The 23051-nt window shown below is 41.6% G+C and overlaps 1 protein-coding gene across 8 annotated transcripts; it reads right to left on the bottom strand.

The window, feature by feature from the left end:
- Positions 1 to 199: 199 nt before the first annotated feature.
- Positions 200 to 23051, bottom strand: LOC107318689 (tropomodulin-3). Of its 8 annotated transcripts, none has more exons than XR_001557444.3 (11): positions 22947 to 23051; positions 18181 to 18367; positions 16767 to 16923; positions 9527 to 9649; positions 8838 to 8927; positions 8242 to 8372; positions 6956 to 7063; positions 5574 to 5717; positions 5061 to 5205; positions 3844 to 3981; positions 200 to 3177 (listed from the first exon to the last, which is right to left on the bottom strand). XR_001557444.3 is itself a non-coding variant. In XM_085515562.1 (10 exons), exons 2-10 carry the CDS (start codon positions 18304 to 18306, stop codon positions 3143 to 3145), a joined length of 1059 nt encoding a protein of 352 aa, XP_085371688.1. In that variant the 5' UTR covers positions 18307 to 18367; positions 22947 to 23051; the 3' UTR covers positions 200 to 3142. The 8 variants fall into 8 exon arrangements, 4 of the variants coding, with proteins under 4 accessions (XP_085371688.1, XP_015728303.1, XP_085371690.1 ...); XR_001557443.2 differs by having other exon boundaries at positions 22985 to 23051; XR_001557445.2 differs by lacking the exon at positions 22947 to 23051 and adding an exon at positions 18655 to 22376.

Genomic DNA, 23051 nt, shown 5'->3' with positions numbered 1-23051 from the left:
CCCTGTGAGCAGGGCCGCGCCCGCAGCTCCCACCGCCCCCTTCCGCCCGCAGAGCTCCGCCCTGAGCTGAAGCGCGGTGCGAGGCGGGCCGCCATCTTGTGAGCTGCGAGCTCTGAGCTGAGGGAGAACTGCACCTCCACACACCGCCACCCCACAATACCGCAATGCTATTCAAGAAACAAACAAAGCGATACAACAGTTTAATCATTCGAAAAATTTTACTGCTTTACAGTCTGACAGCATATAGTGCTGATAAGCTAGAAAACTCAATTCACATTTCCTCAATGGAAATTTAAATTGAATACATGCTCGTTTATAGCCTACAAGGTGTAGAGAGAATGAGGCTATTTCTTTAAAATACGACAGTATGTAGATAATTGTTTTGGAATATAGTCTACATTTCCATGCTTCGAGTGGAGCCAATGGAATCAACAATGCATGGTTATTTGGCTTCTGCATTAAACCTGGAAAAGAATCTAGAAGAGAGTACCACCTCCTTTGGAAAAAGACCTTGCATTTATGTAGCTAGTTATCAAAGTAATACCACTTCTACACTCAAAGTTGTATGCTACACTTGAAACCATTAAATCCCAGCACTCAGCTTGGCTTAAGACTGTTTATGATTCCTGGCTACGGACTGAATTCTTTCATTTATTCCAAAATGGTTATATACTGTAGGTACAAAAGTGTTACAGTCATTTTAACCGTTCCATATTCCATGCCAAATGTCTTTCAACAGTTGAGGGGAAGTTTTCTATGCCCATTGTCAGATACCTACCTTGAAAGGGCCGACAAACAAATTCTGAGCAGTTAACCAGTTAAGAAAGGTCCTCTACTATTGCCTACGACAGGACACCTGAGAGAAATTAGAAGCCTCTACCCTTGGGGTATTAACCAGCTCAACTTGATTCTATAAAGTAATAAAAAAGAGATTTCAGCTATCATTTCCATAATCCAGCCATTCATTTTTCTCCTTCATCTTCAGGTAGGACATAACTGCATAATCCTGTTTTATAGTATAAAACAAGTTGTCACAGAATCACAACACATGAAGAGATTTCATGGACATGCAGCCATTCAGGAAAAGAAGGAAAACATCATAGACTATTTTTTGACACAAAATTATTATGGTGCCTGGCGAATGAGAAGTTCAGCTTTAGGCAACTGAGAACATTACAGGCTTTGGCCATGTTTATACATCATTCCTGTCTGTAAAGAACAAAAAAAAACCAAAACCACTTAACTTGTGAATATACCCATAGTATGTGAGACTTAACATCTAGGAAGCTCTTGAAAACTCATAGAAGCCAAAATCAGAAGCAGCCTTTTTTATTGCTACTAGTCAGATCATTCTTGGTTGCTTCAAACTTACACTCCGTAAAGTCTTTGGTTTTAATAGAATTGATTCCAATAGCTTTTCAGAGCACACATTTATTTGTAATTAGTCAATAAAAGGCCAATTTTGAAACAGGAAAAATATGTTCTTCCTCGGTTAAAAACCAGTTAAATACATCTTCATTGAAGGCACTATAGTTTGGAATTTGCTGTACATGCTGTACAGTTGCAGTAAAATTGGAAGTCATCTGCAGAATAAGGCCTGTCTAAAATCCAAGACATCATTCACAGAAAATTATAACAGAGGCACAGTGTCAGAGGGTTGCTCTGTTAATTCTTATAGTACATACAACGCGATGCAAAAAAAGTTTCAGTCCTATACATCTCCTATATATAAAATGCTCACTGCATGATGATCCTTTGATGAAGAGTTGTCAGTTGAGTTCTCATAAATATATCTGAGCAGTCCTTCACAATGTTTTGTTACTTTATGGTCTCGTGACATAAAATAAGCTTGGTACGGTACAGTCCAAAAGACCCACAGCAAAAAGCCCCTAGATTTTCATTATTTCAAATACGTGTACTTTGATTATGTACAGAAATTTAAGTGATTCTTGCGGCCTTAGCAATTGGCATAGATACAGGCCTTGAAATGCTTGAATAAGTACTGTATTATGCAAATTTGACACTACACATTGGTTAATTTCTGTGAGTCGTAGTGTTCCAAACATCAAGCCTTTCAAGAAAGCGTTACTTCATTGTTTCATGAAAAGTTATACATTTATATGAAGCACTAACAATTTAATGCAATAGCTTGTAAAAAAGAATTTTCCATTTGCCAGAACCCTAGGACCCACTGACTTTTATAATTAAGGTTGTTTCTCCTGTACTAAATTAGGCAAATTTAACAAAAGCTTGTCCATGACATCTAGAGAAATCCATAATAGTTATGCATGTCAATAGGAATTCTTAAACAAAGGCTATGAACTAAATGCTGATGAGCACATGGTAGTCTACAAGTGTCCAGTTTAGATACAGAGCAAGTTACAATTTGGGGACATTTAAAAAGGCTTTTAGGACTTGAGCAGAATAAGGAAGAACCCGATTTGCAGGGATTTTACCTTTTTTTTTTCTCAAGGCTCCCACTTTTTTTTGTTGTTTTTTTAGTTAGTCCCTCAAATCTCTTGGAAAAAAAGTCTATTTTTGCCTGTTTTTAAGGGATGTTTACACTTAATCACAGTATCAAGAACAAATCAAAACAACAAAAAAAAATACAAATAAGACAATTGTGAAAGATTTCCCTTCAGTGCATATGAACAAGGATGAACAGCTCTAAACAATGAGTCCAACTATTGTGTGAAGAATCCGTTATGACTACAGCATTGTTCTCCAGAACATACATACCCCTTCATGTAAATGAGCACCCCTAGATTATCTAACATTTCAATTGGGTCATTATATGCCCAGTGATCTTGAAAGTCCCATTCTTTGACTACAGACAGCTATACAATTGATTTGCGATTACAGTTTTAGTAGAAAGCACAGCCAAGGTCTTAAAATACAAAATAAAAAGTTCTTTTAAAAAACCAAACAAAAACAGTCACAAACTGGATCTGTACACGGATTGGTGTGGTTATGAAAAACGTGATGCATACCAATAGATTATTAATATAGCTTTGCTTTAAAGGAATGGGGTTTCCAGTCTTTTCCCTTCTAACCCAGGTAAATGCAGTCCAAGATTGCCAAAGCCCACCGTGAGGAGCGTGCTTTGAAGACCCTTGAAATCTTCACACAGCTCTAACAAGATCTACTGACTGTCTCCTTCGACCCTTCTCTTGCGAACTGGAACAAAACAGAAAAAGATGTATTTTAAACTATTGTTGTTACTATATTACATATTTCTGCATTATTGGTATGCAGTATGGTTCCCTATTTTGCTGCATAAAGGCTCATGCGGTACAGTCTCAAGTCATCAGCATTTAATATTATCCACCATTTCCATAAGAACAGATTAAAATATTTGTTAGGAGAATCATATAGGAAACATTATTCATTTTACTTTAAGTAAGCAGATGTAACCAGTTAGTCTTTGTTTTTATTGCCATAGTTTACTTGGCTTTGAAGGAAACAATGTAAGGCTTTCAAAAACACCCAATAAGATTTACACACATTTAAACTTATACACACTCAAAAGAACAAAACTAAATTAAAACACCTTTCATGATGCTACGTTCAATAGCCTAAAGCATTCCATTTATTAATACAAATATTCAGTTACCATAAAATGCAAAAGCAACAAAGATCCATGAATAAAATCACCAATGCTCACATGCTGCTCTGGCTTTATGCAGGATTCCCTGAATGCCTTCTAATTCTCCACTCATGCAGTTAAAGGCAATATGCACGCAGTTTCAGACAGAGAAGGAAGGGGAAGCAGTACAGCACAGTGCAGACAAAGGAGAAAGATGCAGAGTTCATTTCTTGTTTTAATATAAAGAAGTCACGTACAAAGACAACTGAAAGAATGAGCATCTCGGTTTTCAGTGCTTGACACCCAAGTGGGCACTCCGAGTAACCTGTCCGCGCAGCTTCAGGGCTGGAGAGGTGAAAAGGTATTTGCAGAATTTTTTACTTGGATACTCCAGACTGAGAAAGCAAGGAAAAACAGGCAAGATATCAGTAGAAATATGGATTTCCAGCAGTCAAACTCCAGAATGAGAACTAGCCAAAAGAGAAGCCTTAAAGGACAGAGACACAGAGAGTGACAAGAAAAAAAAACTCCTCTCTTTCTTTCAGAGATGTTTGCCTCCACTTTAAACTTTACTACAAGGAAAGCAGATCAGGAAACCAAACTCTGACTTCCTAAAAGCATTCTCTGTTATTAGATCTCTTCCTGAGTTCCTGCTACTCCTACTGACCAGCCTGGCTCATTTTTGCACCAAAGGGATGTGTGTCCTTACCACATCACAAAGCATCCAACCCAACAAAGTTTAATGAAATGGAATTTTAAGATGCAATTCTATTTTAATATATTGACCTCCTTTTGCTTGTCATAGTTGAAACCCTTCAAGTATTTGACACTATTATATTAGAGATTTCCATTCACGTGCTATACTGTTAACCAATTTTCTGTTGCTTTGTTTAATTAGTGTTCTAATGTGAGCTCCAAACAAAACTAAATGTAGCAAATTAAAACAGCACTGCTACCATGTATACTTAAGAGAGACAGGGAAGGCACCAGTGCATTAATGGAGCTGTAAGGGAAGAGGTGACTGTGCCAACTTCTGCACATGACTGAGTTCACCCCTCCCTGCTCAAGCATTCCAAATGAGACTGGGCATACTAACATGGAGGAGGGCATCTCACACTAATAAATTTAAATACAGTCTTTAAAAAGGCAATTAGTCTTATTTGAATAAAACCAAATAATCAAAATTTTTTCTTCCCTTGCCACATCACATCTGGAATATGAATGTTCTTCCTGTCTCTAGACTATGATAAAAGTTCTCAACTCATGCATCTGGACATCTTGCAATAACATAAACAGGGAACGTCGAGAAGCAACAGAAGAATAAGAGTGAAAGCACAGGAGAAATCTGAAACTGGTTGACTTATTTTTTTCCTCTCCTGCTTATGTAAAAGGAAAATCTGGAAAAAAACAAACAGCTTTAAATGATTGTGTGTGGCACAAGTTTTAAGAGTTACTCTCGACTGACAGGTCTTACCCAAGTCATTGTTTTTTGTGATAGCTGCAGCTGCCCTGGCTCGAGGTCCCTGTTGTGTGAAATGGTATCCAAATTTAAGGATCTTGGTGTTTTCTTCAAGCATCTTGGCAATTTCTACTTCTGCAAGAGTACCCAGCTGCTGCCTCTATTTAAATGAAAGACACACAGACAGCAGAGCTTAGGTGTATTCACCCCTCATAAAAAAGCAATCAGTATTCCTTCATCATATTAGCCAATAAGTACCTATGTATTTATTAATCTAAAAGGCACAAGCTCATTATTGTATCTTTGTGCACTTTAAAGCACAAAGAAGCACAGAAGTGCTTCTTGAAATAAATGCCTGTGAAAATCTTAAAGACAAACACATACGGCATGAGATAGTTATTCAAAAACATTTTAAATATCACAAGAAACCTAAAACTACTTAGTCTGTCAACCTTACTACTTGTCTGTCAACAAGGACAGGCAGCATGTAAGCACTGATTTTAATTATGCTACCATAGTCTCACTTACCTGATTATCAATTTTGATCTCTGTCAATGTTTCATTGTCTTTCAGTGCATCGACCAGCGCCAGAATTCCAACTCCGGTGATGAAGTTCGATTCTATGTTTAAACTTTTTAATTTTGTGTTTACTCTCAGCATATCTGCAAGAGCCTTTGAATGCAAGAAAGTACCATTAAACTTTTGAACTGTGCTACAGTGCTTCACAGTACAGAGCAATGGCCACTATCACTAACTCATTCAATAGGAGCAATACCTTCACAGACGCATAGTGTAACTTTGCAAGTATTCACTTCTTGAGGCTGAAGTGAGTTTTCAAACCAGGAATTAACTACATTCTCTTTTTAATAGTACTTAGTCAAGAAAAGGCCTGTCTTACTCTTGTTACAAACTAAAAAGCTACACGGAATATAAATTGTCTGAAATTAGCATATTGGACCAATTCCATTTTGTAAGCTTTCACAGCACGCAATAAGTAATGCAAGCTGCTAAGTAGAGGTCACAGAAAGGGGGTTAAGCCAACTGAAGTGAGAATTAGACATGGTTAATTTGTAAACAGGAGATCTGACTCAAAATGCTTGTGTCTACAGGTTTGGTAGGAAGCAAGAACAAAAAACATGTAAAAACAATAAAGTACCGAACCCCAAAAGTCAACCCTCTACGTATGACAAATGTTTCTGTTCCACTGAAAAGGAACCTTTTAATTGACTCAAAACAAAGGATTTGAATGTTTATTTATTTGCTTAACTGAGCAACTGAAGCTAAAACAAGTGCAAAGGATTGTCCCAGCGCATTTGTTAGTGCTGTTTTCTTACCTCTTTATGTGCAAATAAGTATGGAACTACTTTTGATTCTGAGTAGAAAAACAGGACCAAACATAAAGACTTTGGTTTCAATTGTGTTAAACTAAATACTGTTAATGCCAATGCACTGAGCCCATCTGTGGTAGCAGTAAGACCAGGGAGATGGGTATTTTACTATTCTCTTCAACCAAAACTCTACTTAGTTGAAAAATGCAGTGAGCATTTATAGCCTCAGTTGTATTTCCTTTGAAGTTAATTTTGAGTATGCTCCTAATTCATGGCATGAACATTAGTAATTAAACCACTAGGAAAGAAAGCAAAACAGGAAGGAGCTTAGCAAAATGAAATTCCCGTTTATCTCGTGATCTGATGCATTGCTGTATAGTCATCAAGTAATTGTTTACCAAATTTGATACAGCAAAGCTTTGCTAAAGTAAACATACAATACAGAGTAAAAGAAATTAATCACTTTCATATTGAAAATTATACACACACACACACAGAGAATTCTGTTCTATCCCTTACTGACATCTTTCCACCCTAACTTCCCCTTGTATCCCACTGAAGCACATTTGCACAAGTACTTACAACAGCAACAGGATCATTACTTCGGGTGGCTGCAAGGCTAAAATTCTTCACATGTGTGTTGGTTTCTAGTGCCTTTGCAAATTCTTTCAGTGTTGGAATTGGTATGTTCTTGAAATAAAAATAGCATGTCAGTCTCTTGAGATGCATAAGTTTAACCCCCACTCTCCACCCCAAATTCTTCCATTGCCTTATTCTCTTCATACCACAACACACCATATTATTAACCACTGCTGGTCTCCAGCAGTCTCACAGTAAAGGCTTAGATGTGTAGCAGAGCTACATGCAAGATGCAGTAGCAGCCAGTTGGCAACTCTATGAGGCAAAGTCACCTTTATTAAACTAATGCCAATGCCACAATGGAAGGGTTAAAAGATATTTGGTTGTCTTGGAAATGTTACTGAGCTTACATGAACATTCTCCTTACTATCACTACCATAGTAATCTCTCACACAGAGGAAATCACTTAAGAGCTCTAAACTGGCAAAACCAATAGAATTCTATTCTCTGTGTTATACTAAAAATAACCTCAGAATTCACCAATTTACGAAGTAGTACCAACCAACTGTAAAAGGAATACTTTTAGGCAGTTAATTACACTAGCGAGTTTCTCAGTTCAATATAATAGCAGTTTTGTTCTGTTACCTTTTTAAATACTCCGGCCAGTACTTCACTGTTGTGCAATGTTCTTAAACCATGCATTTTTTTAATAGCAACAAATAGCAACTGCCAGTGAGACAGTGCAAAAGCAGTGACAAACAGCTGGTTGCAGCAAGTCAGTTGTGTTACAGTTCTTTTTTCTTACAGGTATATACATATATACACACACAAAAATGTTCAGTCACATTGAAAAGCAATTCTTAAGAGCTGATAATTGCTGACAGCTCTTCTGTACAAGAATCAGAAGAATATTAGGTACAAACACCATTTTGTTTGCACTAGCAGTAACTGAGAGCACACTGCTTCACAAAGCACAAAGGATATAAAGTAGTTAATTCCATGATGGTGAACTGCTGCAACTGTCACCAGCTTGGCAGCAACAGGAACCTGGTTTGACAGTAAGAAAATCTGAGACTTTTAGAGTATGTATTTTGTGAAAGATACCAAGATGGCTTACTGCTTTATCTCAGACCAGAAACATGCAGCTAATGCACACTGCAACATTTTGCAGGAAGGCTTCTATACTTACAATAAGCCCATTGTATCCACTCATTCATAGAGCTGTATAGCTTTAAGTGTCTTCTGCCAAAAAAAAGGCAGCCTATTTCCTGCATAATTCAGGTAATTACCTTGATGTTATTTAGATTAACTTCAACAAGACGGGAATCATTATCTTTAATCCTTTGCAGAGTCTCCTCCACATTTGTGGGATTTGGTGGTTCATCAAAAACAGGTAACATTTTTTCACCTTTTACTATATCTGAAAAGTAAGGGATACAATTGCAATCAAACAGTTGCATACATTCACTGTGCACATGTGATACATATATCAAATGTTTACTGTATTTAAAGATCACTTCCTCAGTCTTCACATCTCTCCCTCACCCAAGAAGTATACCATCATTTCTGACTATATTTTTTATCAAGTTCAGTCCTCCTCCAATGTTCCCACAGCCCTTCTCCTTTTCTTGATCACGAGCTTTTTTCCAGAAAGCACACAGGATTTGAATTACAAACACACACATTAAACCTAAAAGCAACGGCACACAAATGCACTTCTGTGCCCACTTCCATCTCTCCAGAGATATCTCTCCATTAACTATGGAATAGATTTAAGCATAAGTAAGTAATGCCACTCTTGCCAGAACTCAACTAGTAGTTAACACTACAGTAAGGGTTTGCAGTACAAATAACACATTTATTTTGCACTTGTGTAAACACTTACTTGAAAAGCTGTCTTTGCCAACCCCATTACTGGTTCCTACTATATCACAGAACTGATTGTTTGTTATCAAGTTGGACATTCCCAGTATAGCTGTTAATAGGGAAAAAGAAAGAACAATTTTAGTGTCCCTGGCTAATTCAGCTTAGGGGCAGAGTTCCTTTAAGTAATAACAACTCAAGTCCATAAAACACCAGATCACCAGTACAATAACCCACTGAATCTCTTAATTCAAAAAGAAGTAGAAAAACTTCTCATGTGGTAGAAAAGGCTTTTTAGTTAGCTTTCATGCCACAGAAAGTTTCAACCACACCAGGTTCAGGCATCACAGCTGTAAGCACAGTTCAGCCAAAGCATTCTTGTCTGAGGCTTTTGGAATATAAGCACATATCAACACATATGTATGAAAAAGCAGTGATGAACACTAAACAAAAAGCAGCCAGGCCTGAGGAATGTAATGAAAGAGTCTGAGTTTTAAAATTGGGAATCTTAAGCCAAAACGTTCCTATATATCAGCACGAAGCAATAAAGATGATACGCTGCAAATAGACTAGCATTTAATTTGACCTACATAGTAGTTTCTACTACATTTCAGACAACAAACACCCTCTAACATTAATTGTACATCTCTACTTTCTAAACATGCAGCGGCCCAGTCATACTTTCAACATAAAGAAACGCACAGCACTAACCTGCGAGGTCACACAGCTCTGTGTCTGTGGCACTTGTCAAGGCTTCCTCCAGTTCTGGATCAAGAGCAATTTTTTCTTCCGCATAAGACTGGGCAGGCTTTTGCTTTGGGATAAATATTTTCCCTAGAGTAAAGAAAGTGAAAAGTTCTATATTACTTTGCATTTAATAGTTACTTTAAACTTTTCTATTCATAAGGGATACATATAACATTTTAGAAATCCCAAGATAGTGTGGGCAACAAAGGAATGATATCTGTTCCATTTGCTCTTGAAAGCCAGAGATAAGGCTTTAAGGGCATCTTATTAAAGACAAGGATGATCCACCTTGGCTGTCACCATCTGGGCATGTTCAGCCTGCCCGCCTGGGCCACCAGAAGCCAAAGCTGAGGACACAGCTTGCAGCAGCACTTAACTGCTCCCAAGGGTGGAAGGTGATGTCCATAATCCAAGACTTCTCAGTTACTTCAGGAATCCACCCTTCCATACCCACGATAAGGCATTTCCACATCTCCCACGGAGCACTCTAGTTCATCCCCCACCCAGCAGCAGGCCAGCTGGGCAGGAGCCAGGAGCAGAGTATTTTGTTCCTCATACACATACAAGTGTATTTTGTTACATGTTTGGACTAAAACTAACTTTAGCATTTCTAAATGCCTCCCAGCGACAAGATGCTTTAAAGGAATCTTTCAGTTTAAGGCACAAGTGATAAATGCATCTGACTACTTTGATACACCCGACACAGTGAATCTTCTACTCCCATTTCAATGTATCAGTATCACCTTCTGGGGCAGGAATAATTTTCAGCTTAAACTGGAATTTTTAAAAGAGATAACACGTGATAAGGTGTCCACCATCCTCTGAAGCGCTCTGAACAGCACCACACAACCTAAAGCCCTTCATCATCTGCATCTGTGTTGTTTTCCCTCAGTCACATGGACTAGGAAATAAGTGAGGCTGGCAGAGCATGAGAAGGAAGAAAGGGAAATGGTGAGACTGAATGCCCGAGCCTCCACTCACACCACTTTACTTGCAGCATCAGTGCATCTCATGCTATTCTTAAGCTGGCTTCTTCTGTGAACTCCATGTGTTCAACAAAAATAAAAAAATAAAAACCTTACAAGAATGAGAATGAAATTCTGCCTATTGTAAGGTGACCAGTCCTACGAATTCTGCTGTTTAAATTTCTCTTTTACTTTCCAGATGAGAAATGATAATTACACTATGCAAGAAGGCCTGTCAAAAATACCAGGTACAGACTTGTGGCAACAAGTGTCTACACAGCACTGTAAGAAAGCATCTTATAGAACACTTTTCCAAGCCGAGACACTCTGTGATTTTGCAAAAAGCACTGAATGACATTTTCTGATCCTGGCGATGCCTCTTCTGATTATTTCCAGTTAAATCAAACTAAAGATTCTCAAGTTTTCAAGATTTCTGCTTTCAACACGTCTTACAGTGCAGCGTAAGCATCCAAAGAGTGGGTGCTTTGGCAGCACTGTGGGATCTCCCCCAGCCTTAACATCAGCTCTTGACTGAGCCTTCTATTTCTTTTGGGAAAAAACCCAGGAAGGAGCACAGCCTTCTATCCCCAGACCTGTACTAATGCTTTAGTTCCACTCACACTATGCCCTGTTGCTGAACAGTCCAAACCAGAGAAGTTTCACAATCCTTTTTATCTTCTCAAATCCATTCAGCTACTGATTCTTATTCCTCACCACAAGTAGCTGTGCAGCAGATAGGGGGTGGGGGGAGAAGCAACCAGGGCTCAATTAAAAGCAACTTCCTAAATGTTATGCTTTTTAAAACCAACTTCACTTTAACCTAGCTCAGCCCCCTGTCTAGCACATCACACAGTGCCCACAACAAAAGAGAACTACTTCTGATGTTATCTTAAGTAATTCTTCAGTTCACAGGTTAGGACCTTCAGATTCCAAGCATTTACATCCTGAAAAAATGAGACTAAATTTACCCATACTTGTCCAGCTCTTGGGACAAGCTTAAAAAAAGAAGATAAAAAAAAAGTTTCTCTTAAAACCAAAATGTTAAAAGCCGCTCCCTTCCAGAAGTACAAATTACAGCCAACTCCAGGCACATGAACTGGGTCAGGAGCAGTTTTTGTTATAAACCAGGTCACACCCTTGTGTATACAATCTCTCATTCACTCGCCTTAGCCCAGAGTTCAGAGATTCACAGCATGTACATGAGAGCAAGTCCTTCCCTGCTTCCAGCAATCAGCAAATGCTTCAAAAAAACACCTCCCCACCTCTGGGGACCATGATGTAACTCAAAGCCTGCTGCCAAGGCACTTTGGAGATCTCCTCCCCCCACCTCCTCCTCCCCCCTTTTCTTTTTGTTTTGCTTGGTTTTATAATACACATCTGCACAGTCTATACAATGAGCAGCTTCCTTGGCTTTTAGGTGGAACATTTCCAAATAGCACAAAGAAACATGGCATCCTCCTTGCTCTTCAGCCAACAAGGACGCTGCAAAGATTAAACACCACAGCACAAAAAGGCAGGTTTCAGACATGTCCATATGAGCTCTGTAATAATTATATATTCAGGTGTTTCATGGCTTTGGCTAACATCTTAAATGATCTCCATCTTGGGATTAAGTCACAGCCTTTCTTTGCAGCAGAATGAACTCACAGTTCCAAGTTACCAAGCAGCATAACCCACTAAAGGCAGGAGAGCTGAATGATGTGTGTTGAAGCACACAAGACACTGCTTGCAGTACCCAACATGGCATGGAAGGCCTTGAAGAGTGTTCAGGAGTCCTCAGCGCAGCCATGCACTCAGCACTGCCAGCACCATTCCCCCACAGCCCAGGAGGCACCCAGTGACCACGAGCAGGAGGCCAGAACAAAGCTCCACATCAGTTTTGCAGCTCTCTGACGAGGAAGAGGAACCAGATGTCACCTGAGAGCAACCTCCTGTCCTCGGCGACTTCATGAAGAAGGGCGCACAACATCTAACATATCCAATATACCTTTCATTCAGTAAAAATTCAGAGGAACAGAGGTTGTTTTGATCCACAACTCAATCACCAGGTGTTACCACACAACAGGCTCATGCTCATCAACTTGCTTACGAGTGTATGTAAACATTAATCTTCTTGAAATTCAGCTTAGAAAAGTTGTTTTCCTCAGTGTCTTACTGAGGAAATTGCACTGTTATCCATTATTTGTCTACAGAACACGTGGCTGTGAATTACAACACTGTTGTACATTAAGACTGGTATATCACATGCTATTTTGTTCCAGGGCTCTCGTATGGTGAACATCAATTGGACAAGTTGTTTCTTCAAAGCTCATACAATATATTAACTTCATTTCACAACATGTAACACATTTCCTTTAAAGACCAGTGATTGAAAGGCAAACAGGGGAAGCAGCATCCTAAATTCAAATAGTGACCGAGCACAGCACAAACCAGCCAGGCAGGTCAGCACCAAAATAGCTCACACCTATGTCAACCTAACAATACATTCTGGGCAATAGAGCAGAATAAGAAAAAGCAGAAGTCACACAAAAAGCAGAAGAAACACAGCCTGAAGGGAACACTGAGAGAAAGCTGGATAAGTACAACGAGATGAGGGCAAAGTCTAGAAGTAGAAACCTTGATTTATTTAGTACTTTGCTAATGCCTTACACTGCACAGCTGAAAGTACATCACAAATGTCAGGTACACTTCTGCTTTGTATCAGTTGCAATAATTGTCACATTTTGCTGTTCATAGAAGCATGGAACCTGGTTGAGCTGAGTGAGGAGCGTGGGCAGGGCACCAGTGCCCAGAGCTGAAGCCCCACTCCTCTGTTGGGATGGGGCATCCTGCTCACTGCACTGTGCCTTGGGAAATCCTTCTGGCATGGCATGCTCATGGCCACATACCGAGACAAAGCCAGTTCTGTTTAAATTATTACCCCATTGGTTTCATGAATCTCTTGCCTGAATTATTCGTCAGGCAACAATAGTTCACTGTATGGTTCAACACTTAATTGGAATGGAATGTGACTGAAGTCATTACATCTTGTTTAAAAACAAAGTATGTTTTAAAGGATGCTTCTTGAAACCAGGCCAGGAACTGGAAAAATAAAATATAACAATTTAGGGATTGTTAAGCATCACATTCATTCAGCACTATTCATCTCACTATAACAGGGCACTTTATGTGATTTTACATCTTCCACATCTCACAACACAGCAAAAAAACAGTTAAAATCTGGAGAACTCACATTGCCTAGCAGTTAAAAAGATGAACATTGTTTTAATAATATGTTAACTTAAAACGAAGTAGGACGACTGGAAGAGGGAAGTAGGGAAACAAGGTCACCAGGGGTGGTAACAACCCAGGCTGAGCTGCTCGGATAAACCTGCAGGCAGTCACCGTGATAGACACTGGTTCTACTGACAGAGAAGCAGAGAAGGATAGATTCCTCCTTTCTTACTCCATGGAAGGGGTAATTAGACCACATTAGACCAGCGAGAGCAGCCAGACATACACAAATACGATAGCCAACCCTGCCTCACAAAAATGGCACCGAGAAAGTAGCTACAATTCTGATCCCTCTCTCTCCTGAGATCCTTTCTGTCTGAAGCTTAGGGTTGACAGTTTTCTTCTGAATTAGCAGCATAACCAAGCAAAATGTTCCACCCACATCATTCCATAACTTGCCAGCTGCACTTATCTAGTCAAACAGAATAGTAAGGAGCCGGCCCTTTTTTCCCTCCTCTTAACATTACAGAAAATTACATAAGGATGGTTGTTAGTTTTTAGGTTTTTTATCCGCACAGAGTCCTTACCCTAATCCTTACTCTCCTCCCTTTCACACCTTGATGAGAGATCACGAGCTCCTGATTTAATGGATTAAGTGATATAGGATTGCCATTTTTGCACAAACCTGACATGAACGCTGCAACAAGTCAAAACCAAACTGCAGAATTTTCAAGGGCGGAAAAGATTATCCCTCAGCTACCCTGCAATGCAGCCAGCCTTCTTCCCTCTCATTTAACAGGGGCGTGAATTTCCACCTGTATTCACATTATTTCTGTTTGGATGAAAGCAAGCGACATTTCATTTTCAATGTCATTTTCTTCCTTCATGATATTAAAAAAAAGTAGGAAGTTACTATAGTAAATCCTCTTCAAAAGATATGGGAAATTTTATTAACTAAATTTGCATGCCATATTGCAACACCCAGCCTGCTGTTTAGTAATACTTTATTACATAAAGGAAGTGACATTTGAGTTTTCTTAACCAAGATGTGTTACAGTCGGACCCTTCTATTTTCCTACGCAGTTCTCACAGATTTTATCAACCAAAACAAGTAGCTCTGCTGTGTGCATGTATATATAAGCAGGCTTTACAGAACCACAAAGTGGAACGAAGCACTAGTACATCTTGATGGGAAAAGAAACATATGTGCAAAACAACAAAGTGCTCATTAGATGAAATTCTCTCTGGCCAACCTTAGTCCTGAAGGAGCTGAAAGGGATTGCCAAACACCAGAGGCAACGCCACATACTTGGACTCTCCCATCAGACCACTGTGCTGTCTCCAGCACACACGAGCAGGTCTGTCAGGCAAGAAGCTGGCTGGGATGGAAACACAGGAGCCTAGATACTGCCCATGGAGGCAGCAGCACAGGGAGGACCAAAATGGCAGGTACTTTCCTCTGCCATCTGCACCCAGTGCTACCCAGCATCATTCTTTACTTGGGTACTTGCATAGATGCAGTCAGAAAACTCTTCCATCAGCAACTAAGAGCCACAGAAAAGTGTTAAGCTAGACAAGAGAACCATAGAATGGCCTGGGTTGAAAAGGACCACAATGATCATCCAGTTCCAACCCCCTGCTATGTGCAGGGTCACCAACCAGCAGCCCAGGCTGCCCAGAGCTACATCCAGCCTGGCCTTGAATGCCTGCAGGGATGGGGCATCCACAGCCTCCTTGGGCAACCTGTTCCAGTGCGTCACCACCCTTGTGCATGTTATAAAGTGACAATCTCTGTAATCCTTCAGGAAAGAGACTAATGTTGAACAATAGCTACAGCTACAATGCAAATACCCCCACAAAAAAAAAAAACATCACTGGATCTACTGCATGATTACAGTCATGTATACAAATTCAATAATGAATGAGGACTCAAGTCTCAAATAAGCAATGATTCACAACAAATTTCTGCAGAACTACAGGGCTTGGTAGCAAACCCTTACGAAAGGAGGAACAGTTCTTAAGAGAGGAGCCTATTCATCTTGAGCAGTCAGAACACAGTTTATAAGGCAGCTTTGTCAGTTCTTACTGCAACAGACCTGCCATGGCGTGGGGAGGGTTCAGATAAGCTAGGACTCAGGAGCAGCACACAAACACTGGTGAGAGCCAAAAGCCTCCTGCTTTGCATGTGGGGCCAGTGCAGGACTGGGAGCTCCTGTCCCAATCAGTGATACTCAGTAAGGCACAGTAAGTTTGGGAACACATCTTGTGAAAACATAAATGTTGTAAGAATAGATTATTTAAGTGTGCATTCTTTTTTCTTTTCTCCTGAAAGTGAATTCCATTTTGAGCCAGTGAGAATCCTAGAGACCAGAAGATTTAGAATCCCAGGCTTTAATGATGCACCTATTCCATCAGGTCTGTGTTTCCACAGCTTTTACATCATAAGCCACTGCCAGATTTCAAGGCTTCTTGCAATGTTAAGTATATACTTAACTAATAATAACTATGCAGTCTTATTAAAATCTTTCACTAACAATACCAGGAAAACAACATGATTGCTTACACCACTTGCTCAAAAATGCTGTAGGCTAATAATGCCAGACATTACTGGGTATCTACCATGACGCATCATTCTACTGCTGTGTTTCAAATTCAGTCCAGTATTACAAATATCACTGTCTATACTCAGAACCATGAGGCATAAGCTAGAGGCACAACAGTATTCGTTACTATTGAAACAAATCCAGGAGTAGCTCTTATTTGGAAAACGTCATCCCCATCGGAACTTGACAACCTTTGGTAAAATCTTTTGAGTTGTATTTTTTTTCCTGCACTACACACACAGCACACCAGCCCCAGTGCCACAGGAGGCAGGAACAGGAAACACCCTGCCTCTGCACAAAGGCACTCCATGGACTACAAAGCAGTCGAGCTGCCATTGCTTTGCTAAACTTTGGTATAGAGTAGCTCAGGCTGGCCCACTTCACAAATTTCCTAACTACCTACACAGGCAATGGTGTTGTTACCTTTCTTTTCTTTTGTAAAAGGCACGTAGTCTTCCCTGTCTTTGTACTCAAGAGCTTGCTTCTCCAAATACGCAAGGAGACGTTCCCTGTCAAAAGGACCCGAGGCCTTTTTAGCAGTCTGATCCTTCTGTCGGAAGCCTGCAGGCAGAAGCGCATTCTGCAAAACAAAATGGAGCAAATAAATACAGCTTAAAAAGTCTGAGCGAACCTGTTCAGATTCCTCTCCTTCCTCCCCCTCCCTTTCCTCAAAGTTCAAACTCAACATCCTTACATACAACAGAACCCAGTACGAGGCTTGCTAGTTATTTAGTGCTTCTTCTCTAGAATGGGCACTGTTTAATTGAAGAACAAATAAACTTCTGCTATTTACAGTTCTAGACAGTCAGTAAGCAGACTTCTTCCTCCACCGCTAATTTCCCTGTGCTTAAGACAACTGTCCATGCTGCTCTCTATTAACAGCACCAAGTATTTTTACTTTTGACCTGATTCAAGTTGCTGTTTTTTCCCATGGTTTTGCTTTTTTTATTCTTGCTACATCAACATATTTCAGCTAAAGAAAAAAAAAAGATGTGCAAACAGAAATTCAGACTCATAAGAAGACAGTCAATCCCATCTGCCAGTTCTCCTCTAGTAAAACATCTAGAAACCAAAGCAAACCAGAATATCAGGAATAATTTGCTGTACAACAAAATGAGTAATCACAAAATTCTTAAGCAACCCCTGAAGATCAAGTTGAAAGTTAAACCTGGTGCTAAATAAACAAGAACAGAGAGAATCAGGTGCTGAAAATACTGGTCTTGGATTCAGACACTTCCTGCAGAACCTATATAAGACGTCATTCAGCCAGAAGGCTAAAATATTCTTTAACATCCCACACTGACAACTGTCCAGCTGTTGAGAAATTTTTTGCTTCCTCTTTGCAAAGTCAGCAAGGTACAAGAATGGCAATAGGCTGCTAGATACAGGATGAGGAATCCTCCTTTGGAAGAGTTTAGTGCCTTCTCTCTCCCATCCAACAGTAGAAGTAACAAAACTGAAATGGATGCAAAGGGCTGTTTACCATCCAACACCAGAAACAGGAAAGTTGAACAGGTCTTTCTAAGTAATTTCTTTCAAGAAGATCACTTAAGAGCAACTTTTCCTGTATAAATAAATCCCACACAGCTCCTCCTGACAAACCCCTATTTTATTTTCCTTTACTGTGGTTGTGTTCACATAGCAAACAGGAAACAACCCTGTTGAGACATTATATACACATACGTATCCGTAAATAAGACTGCTAGCAGACTAGGAAAAAATTCCATCCAAGACAATACTAACTACAAGCTGAGCTGAAGTAACAGAAAGTCTCAAGTTATTGCACACTAATTTATGAACTAATGCAAAGAAATAACTTCTCTGTGCTAATACCTACCTCAGGGTCGAGATCATCCAAAACTGTTTCCAGCTGTTTCAGTTCTTCTTCTGATAATTTGCCAAGAATGTCATCCTCGTCAAGATCTTTGTACTTGTCCAAGTCTTTTCGAAATGGGAGCGTCATGACTTGGGCAGTAGCAAGTTGCTCAAATGCTTCAGAACCCAACTCTTATTCTTAACCAGACCTATAAAAGGAGGGAGGGAAAAAAGGATTATGAAAAAAATAGCCATAATTAATGTAAATATCCCAATTAAAAAGCATATTCAGCTTCTAAATGCATTTCTGAAAGGTAAGTTGTTAATCCCTTATTCATACTGATCTGCTGGTCTATGAAAGACACAGAGCACTCAGAAGTCTTGCTTCTTCCCTGAGCAGAATCCCACCCTGCAAAGCCCACTTTTCCCATCACATCAACAGCTAAAACAACAACACAGAAGCAAGCTGAACATATTTTAAGATTCACAGCCATACCTAATTCTCTTGAGAACTCCAAAGCTGTATTTCCCACAGAGCAGGGCAGGACATGGGGTGGGAAGGAGACAACAGTTATACCCCAATTTATAAGCCCAGCTTAATGCCACCAGTTTTTACAGATACTCAGTCAAAAGAGCAGCTGTTTTATACTTGCTGCTGCTGTTCAAGGCCAGTAAAGGAGTACGTCAATACAAACAAGATTTGGTTATTAGTGATTCATATCCTCGCCCATTACTTACAGGGGAAGCAGAGGATGTTTATTAATTATATCACTGCAATTGAAGTACCGTTCTGTTCTGTCAGATGAAAATTAAAGCACCTTGATGCAAAGCTTAGGGAACACGATGTCTATGAAACAGCAGTACCAAAAGGACATAACAGGCTGCGTAATTGCTCACTAATATTACTATTGGAAATAGCAAATGCTATTTGTTCTATGGAGCCCAAGTTCCAGTTTGGATGATCACATCACATATAGTAGCTACATGAATTCTAACCTGGGCTTACCCTGTACTTCAAAAGCAGATGAACAAAGTTATTACCTCTTAAGTAAAAAGGCTGCATAGCCATGTTATACCAATGGACTGGGCTTACGGGATTCCTTCTCCTCATTTGTTTACCCCCAGAAAGGTCTCTCTCTGAATGCTGGCAGTGACACAGCCATTGGGATATTTTAATTCAGAGACACTGAACAGAGCTGAGCACGTGAAGGTTCAGCCATGTGAAGGTTCAGCCAGGCCGTCAGGCTGTTCCACCTGTAAAGTCTATCTGGCTTTAGCAGGGGTGGTAAATTTCCAGCTGCCACCAACATCTGCAACCCAGCGAGGACCACATTTACAGCTAATTACCTACTTTTCAAAGTAGTGTTCCATAAGTAACCAGAGAAGCATCTCTGCTGGCTGCTGCACCACGTCCTATAGCCCTACAGTATTTGCTTCTGGAGCTGCACGCCAGCCGAAGAACAACTACACTGCAGCTGCAGCACATGCCACACAATCTGCATGCAAACTTCTCATTCCTACAGCCTTAATGTTTTCCTCTTCTGCACAATTTAAAACACTAAACACTATCATAAGAGAAAAACATTTCCTGCAGCCGCTTACACAGCATTGTCTGTGACCAGGCTGCACAGCCCAAGCCCTAAATCAACGTGCTGCCATTTACCACGTTTCTGCATGGCCATTTGCATCCAAATATTAAAAGGTGTCAATTTAACTGGTAATTACAAGGAGCAGAGTAGTTAGCATGCTGCACGGTAATGCTCCCCTTACTGTGACCGAGGGTAGCACAGCACAACCATACATTACATCCAGGCAGGCTGTGTTTCCGCTCTATAAATAGCTGTAAAATGCTGTCACTCTGAATTAATTACCTTCTATTTACTGGATTTACATCTTTCATATTAGAAAATGACTCATCATTAATGCCCGGGTCATAACCCATAGCTTCACCTGCCTCTACAGCATAATTAAAGTGTCCACTTCAAATCCTGGAATGCTCACACACACACACACAAAGAGGGGAAAAAAAGCATTATAGCAAAAAAACCACATTAATTTGTAACAGAGACTCTTCTTAGCAAGAAGAGAACCACCTGTGACCCAGCAAATTCAAGGCATTTTGGACACGTTTCCTAATATCTATCAAAGTATCAGCCATACGTATGTATAACGTGCTAAAAATCAGGTTTTAAAGCATGGTGCCAGGAATTCTCATTGCCTAAAAAGGACATGAAGGGCAGCCAAAGTCATCAGCAGATCAAACCATCCCCTCCACCTCCCACCAAACACATCTGGTTTTCTCACTTGCCTTCCATTATTCACGGTAACAGTGCTGCTGAGAATCTTTTTATCACGTATATAACAATCATGGAGAGTAAGTGCTTCATTGCAGCAACTTGAGAGTCACATAAGAAACATCTGAGGTAGTGGAAACAACCATCTCTTACAATCAAACAAGTTTTAACTTGCTGGCTATTAGAGAAGATATATTAGAAAGGAAGATATTCTGATGAATCAATGAACAACTGAGGAAGTGAGAAGAGAGCAATTACCTTATTGCAGGCTGTTTTATAACTACCAGACTCATCCCTTGAAGGGCCGTCAAGCAACATCCACGCACTTCATCTACAACTAAGATATTTTTATCTAAATGCACATTAAAAACAAATGAACAAGTTTAAAACCAGTCACTCCCCAGTTTTCTTTGCAAACTTTTGTTATATGTAAGGACATCATTTCTTGCGACCCCAACATGAGTAACTGTAACTGTGGCAAAGCTACATATTAACTGTTGATGAACTGCTTTGCTCTTGAGGTATCCTCATGCACCAAACCAAGAGGAAAAATGACTTTATCTAACTGAATACTCCCACAAGCTCCCTGGGACATCTCGCAGCACCTGAGGACACTGTGGCCAGGCAGCACCACACCAGAAGGCTCTCAGATACCCCCCAGCCCTCTGTGCCCACCTAGCACAGGGCAGATGGACCTGGCACTGCAGCTGACATCCCCTGGCTGGGTGACACGGAGCCAGCAGGTGGCATCTCTCCTGTGCCTGCAGATGTGTCTCCAGGAAGCGAGGAAGAGCTGTTCTGGGCTATTTTCCTACATAAACAAGCCTGAGGCTTCATTCTGCTCACACAAACAATCTGCTCAGTTCTATATGGAGCAAACAGAGCCCTCACAAGTTCACGCATGTCAGCACAGCCACACGGGGACAGAGGTGAGCAGAGAGCAGCACTGAATAACTGAAAGCACAATGAGGGATAGACATTTCCATAGCAAAGGAGATGGGAGAACATCTGCATTCCCGCTCAGTCCTGCTCCATATCAGAGGGCACCCGGGATGCACACAAGACTCGTGACTATGATCTGCATTCCTGTCCAGTTCCACAGCTGTGTGATATTAAGGCAGTAATCTTGCTAACAGGGGCCTGCAGCAACAGCGAGGTCACCAGCTGGTGCTGCTCAATGCAACCTACTCCTGCACACCTTGGGAAAACCTGTCACCTACTACTTGGCAGCAGATCCATGCCCTTGTTGGCCTATGGGATACCAATAGTGGCAGCTGGAGACTAGGAGTGCCTGCCCAGCAGCTCAGCACAGAGCAGAGGTGATGCCCTGGCAGTGCACCCACCTGCAGAACACTGCCAGACCTGATCATCCAACACCTGCAAGGCAGGTGCTGTGATCAGAACCAAACACAGGGCACGGACAGGAGAACAGAGGGATGAACACCTCAGAAGCATCCCAAGGAGGCCTGCTACGTGCCACATACTGGCCAAACGCCCCATTATCACCTATCAGGTGGACATTCCTCCAGCAGAAATCACAGCCCCAGGCAATCCCTGCTCACAGTGCAGCACTGCTGCTGCAGGAGCCTTTGACCTCAGCTTTTCAGGCAACCCCTGGACTCTCTTCACCTCTTCAGAGGCACTGATTCACAGCACTCCATCTCAGAGAAACTTCTACAGACCCTTCAATTAAAGGGAAACAAATCAGCTATACAAGCTGTCTGAAGTCATACATTTATGCTTACTAAATAAAAAAGCTTGCAAAACATACGAGCCTACAGCTTAATAGCAGAAGGAATTCACATATTCACGTTACATTGCTTGTTTTCCTGTCGCCTTTCACCTCGAGCATCAGATGTCACGTTTCTGTGCTCGTCTATCATATGTAATGCTTTAAAGCCCCAGCAGCACGGTGCTCGCTGCCGGAAGACTCTCATGTCAACTCCATTCCGAGCACCCCTGTCAGCCACCGGAAAAGCGTCCTTCCTCACCGAGTGCCACAAACGCTGTGTGAGCTGCACAGAACACACAGCGAGTTGACAGACGCGGCCAGTCCTCCATGCACAGCTCCCACAGCCGCAGCTCAAGGCCCGCACGGCCGAGCGGGGCAGCCCGCAGCGCACCCGGGCCGAGGCAGTCCCCGTTCGGCAGTCCCCGTTCAGCCGCCCCGGGGCCGCCCGGCCGAGAGGAGCGGCGGGAGCCGCCCAGCCGGGCCGGGGAGCGACAGGGAGCGGGCGGGTGCGGCTGGGAGCGGTGCAGGCTGCGGGCACCGCGGGAGGGACGAACGGAGCGGCGGTCGGAGCCGCAAAGGGCAGCGGGGCCCGAGCACCGACCCACCCGGCCCCCTCCCTCCCTCCCTCCCTCCCTCCACGGGCGGCGGAGCTGCTGCAGCGGCCGCTCCCGCTCCCGGGCCGCGCACTGAGCGCTCCGCTCACTCCTCTCCCTTCCCGCCCCGCGTCCCCTTCTCCGGCGCTGCCCGGACAGCACAACCCACCCCCGGCTCCGTCCCGCTCCCGGCCGCTCCCCACTCACCCGGGCGGGCGGCAGCGAGTGAGCTCCCACAGCCACCTCCCAGCACCGCACCGCACCGCGCCTGCGC

Source organism: Coturnix japonica, chromosome 14 (assembly GCF_054131305.1).
Source record: "Coturnix japonica strain WE chromosome 14, WE-NBRP24, whole genome shotgun sequence".
NCBI classification, from domain to species: Eukaryota; Metazoa; Chordata; class Aves; order Galliformes; family Phasianidae; genus Coturnix; species Coturnix japonica.
This window is presented reverse-complemented; position numbering and strand designations above follow the sequence as displayed.